The sequence below is a fragment of the Centrocercus urophasianus genome, unplaced genomic scaffold (genome assembly GCF_019232065.1).
Source record: "Centrocercus urophasianus isolate 14NV4802_14NV808 unplaced genomic scaffold, USGS_Curo_1.0 seq_27, whole genome shotgun sequence".
Lineage (NCBI taxonomy): Eukaryota > Metazoa > Chordata > Aves > Galliformes > Phasianidae > Centrocercus > Centrocercus urophasianus.
Window position 1 is genome coordinate 14278478 of NW_024884833.1, and position 4096 is coordinate 14282573.

The 4096-nt window shown below is 40.2% G+C and overlaps 1 protein-coding gene across 1 annotated transcript in view; it reads right to left on the reverse strand.

Moving 5' to 3' along the window:
* The window catches only part of HSD17B3 (hydroxysteroid 17-beta dehydrogenase 3), a 27084-nt gene that overhangs the window by 18566 nt on the left and 4422 nt on the right, over positions 1-4096 (reverse strand). Inside the window, exon 2 of the mRNA XM_042826850.1 lies at positions 2950-2996. Within this exon, the coding sequence (XP_042682784.1) occupies positions 2950-2996 (47 nt within the window). The remainder of the gene's footprint in view (positions 1-2949; positions 2997-4096) is intronic.

Below are 4096 nucleotides of genomic sequence, written 5' to 3' on the forward strand. Positions count from 1 at the left end.
TCTTTTTCTTTTTCTTTTTCTTTTTCTTTTTCTTTTTTTCTTCTTTTCCTTTTTCTTTTTCTTTTTCTTTCTCTTTTTCTTTTTCTTTTTCTTTTTCTTTTTCTTTTCCTTTTTCTTTTTCTTTTTTTCTTCTTTTCCTTTTTCTCTTCCTTTTATTTTTATTTTTATTTTTATTTTTATTTTTATTTTTATTTTTATTTTTATTTTTACTTATTTCCTCATATATAACCCGTGCATTCTTTTCAGAAAAAAGTTTCACAGGACACTTAAACTACCAGATTCAAGTGCACCCTCAAGGCAAACAAAAATGAAGGCATTTAAGAAAGGAATTTCCTGGCCACTGGCAGAGGCTACGAGCTTTTAACGCTGCCTCACTCCGCACAGAGGCGGCGTTGAGCGCAGCCCGTGGCGCGCTGCCCTACCTGTGGCGCGAGGACCGCCCTGTCCTCGGGCGGCGTAGAGGGAATATTTAGGTTAGATATTAGGAAGAAATTCTTTACTCAGAGAGTGGTGAGGTGCTGTCATTGGCTGCCCAGAGAAGCTGTGGATGCCCCATCCCTGAAAGCATTCAAGACCAGTCTGGATGGGATCCTGGGCGACCTCACTGGCAACTAGCCTGTGGCAGAGGTTGGAACTGGATGATCTTTAAGGTCCCTTTCAACTCAAGGCATTCTGTGATTCTATGAACCTAAAAGGACAATAGAATGTGTGTCCTGTATCAACCATCAGTCTTCTGAGACTTCAAGCTTTTTACACAGACCAAGCCAGCCAGTGTGCAGAAGTGTTTACCTAACTACAAATCTTGGAAAAAGGGGTTTTCCCCCAGTAAGGAATGTAATCATTACCTGGACTTCTGTCTCCTGGGCTGTATTTGTGAGCCACTGGTTCGGGTTTCCATATAAAACACTGAGCAGAAACAGCCACCGTCCTTCCAAATCACCAGGACTAGTGTCAGTTTCTGGTATCACAGGAGTGTGGAGCTCTTGCATTATGTTGTGGCTTGTTACAAGTCCATGTTTGAAGGACAGCCTTTGCTTGGTCTTAGAGCTCAAGCTCCAGGGACAGAGATGTAGCGACCCTGTGGCCTGCAGGCTAGATTTGTGTTCACACCAGCCCACGGTATCAGCAAAACCTATGTCAGATTGACATCAGAGAATTTTGTACCCAACATCAGAGCAGCGACAAAGCTGGTCCACTCGTTTACAAGCCTCACACAATCATGTGCTTTGACCTCAGCCAGCAAGATGATGTACCAAGCTATGAGCTCAAATAGTGCCATGCATTAGCTGAGCACAACCTATATGACTGGGACGACCTGGGGAAGATAAATCTCAGCAAGGGTAAAGATGCCTCTCAGTCAACACAAGAAAGCCAAAAATAATGAAGAAACATTCCACAAAAACTTGCCAGCTCCTGACAAAAACTGTTTTCTCAAGAAAGGAACAAAAGACAATAGTTATTTTATTATTTCTGATGACTTAAGTGGCCATTCATATGTCACAGCTGGCCTTTTAGCTGGGATTTACAGTTCTATAACCTATGCGGAACAAAGGAAGCAGAACAAAGACAGAAATTCTGACCTCAGATCCACTCTCAGATTCTTGCAGACCTCATAGTTAAAGTATCACCAGGATCTCTCACACAGTTACTTCAGCACGCTGCTTCTGCGTGTGACTACACCTGGAGATGAAGTTCTAAGGGCATGATAAAGCATTTCTGACAGTTCTTATCTGTGTTTTAACCCCAACCCATTCTTCCCTGACTTACATATTCATCAGACTCTTTCTATTTTCTTATTGTTACAGCAACTTAGTCAGTAGGCGGAAAGCAACGTTTTTCCTTCTTTCACACAGGAGAGTTTATAATCTTTATCACAACTACAATAAATACTGCAATACTTGGTATCTATGTTTTCTAATTCCAATGCAGTTCATAGAGTATTTATTGTATTGCCACTCCCAGTAATCAAAATCAGGTGCTTCAAGTATGAGTAAATGAAGCATATGCTTAGGAGAACTGGTTTAATAATCTAATCAATTAAATCAAAAGGAAACTCATTTTCCTTTCCTGAGAGACAAGTTTTACGTACATTTTTTCACATCATATATGACTTATCACTTCAGAATGCATCACATCTAATCCAGATCCTCCCATATTACCACCTGTTAATTTTCATCTGGTTGTCTCAGTTCTGAAGACAATAACTTACATTTCATTGCAGCTAAGCAATTCAGTTCAGACAGAGAGTTGGTTATGAACAAAGACATCAGAGAGAAAATCTGCCACTGTCACTATCACACATAGCAAGGACAGTCTCAGAGGCCTCTCTGCCTTCAGCAATGGTGAGCAGAGGGGATGTTGTAGCATCTTCACAGCAATGCATGGCAAACTGCAGCTCCCTCCTCCTGCAGACTTCTGCAGTGATGGATTACTAACCAGACTATCAGGGATCCTTGTCAGTTCCTTAGCTTGTAGCTCATACTCATTTATGTATATTTCTCCTTTCTCTGTTGTTTCAAATATATCTCTCAAACTTTCTTTTGCAGCTGTGAAGGATAGCGAAGTGCATTTTGTGTGTTTAATATTGGACTACCTCATCAAAAGAGAAAAAACACATTAGCTGTGAAACGGGGGGAAAAAAAAGGATAGGCTGGAAGACATGCCACTCTGGAGAGACAATACAAAATCTCAATTACACTGTGTTTCCATTTCATTTCCTTGGACAGTCAGGACCACTGCAACATGAATGACATTCCTCTTAAATGCAATACTAATGTCCTCAAAGAACTCAGCTCATGTTATTCTGCAAATAGGGAGGGAAAGCATTGGTACTATATTTGTCACAGTGGCTTTGAATTCCAGACTCTTCTTACTAACATGCAAAGACTGGTAATAGATAGCAATTTTCATTTCGTTGAAGTAAAATTAAGGGAGTATAATTTTTCTTACCTCAAAGGAATACGCTTTTCCAAGCCCATCTCCTGCTCCTGTGACCACTGAAGAAATAAAATAATAGTAAGGATCATGGTGAGTGTAGATTTTCTTTAGCTCTTTATTGAATCTGTTAAACTTAATATTGTCCATTTCTTGGACATTAGTGTCAAAACGTTTCTAATAAACCACTGAATCAAGCCTTTCTTTGTATTGTGACTTGACATTTATTGCTAAGCACTATTAGTCTTCCAAGCAAACCTCTCCCCACTGTAACCCACCTAAAGTAGCATCTTAGTCAATACTTTCACTTTGAATGGGGAGACAGCAACAAATCTATTACCTATGAGATGGCAGAATTTTCTTAATATGCATATATTCTTTCAAAACTTCTGCTTTGTACATGCATGTTCATTGCAGAATGGCAGTAGGTAAGGAGTGACAGAGGCTGATACATTTCCTGACAGAGCAAGTTTCTCTGTAAGGAAAAACTAACTTAACATCACCTATACAGTGCTTTCTATCTCAAGATTTACCTTTGGATTTAGTGTCACTGGGGAAGTAAACAAGCCTTGGCATTTACAAGGCACCCTGGACCTTAAATATCATGAAAGCAAGTAACGAATAAGGGCTATAGAAGGAAAATACTTATCATCTTAGAAATAAAGGATAAATAAGCAAAGGAGAAACGTCCTAAAACAGTTCTGAGGTACATCTGACACATTTTTAGAGCAAAACTGAACATGAGTCAGTGTCTAAAAACAAAGTAAATTAAGGACTTATAAATTGACAGAGAAACCAGAGAAGCGGAGTGAGTTTGAGCAGCTAGGTTCACAGGGAACAGAAAACTCCTGGTGAGGAAGTTAGTGATCTTTATGACCACAGCAGACCTGCAGATGAAAAGCAAGCTTCCACCTGCCAGCTTGCATCCTTGCAGGGCTTGGGATCTCACATTCTGTTTGATGCTGCAAGCCTCTCAAGCCCAATGAATACAACCAGCCTGAGGAAACTTAATGTATTTGAAATGACAGAACACAACTGGTCCACTGAAGGAAAAGGCAGTCTCTGGGCCTCCAGGAGGACAAGGTTTCATAGAGCTCAGAATCACAGAATCACAGAATCACCCGGGTTGGAAGGGACCTCAAGGATCATGTAGTTCCAACCC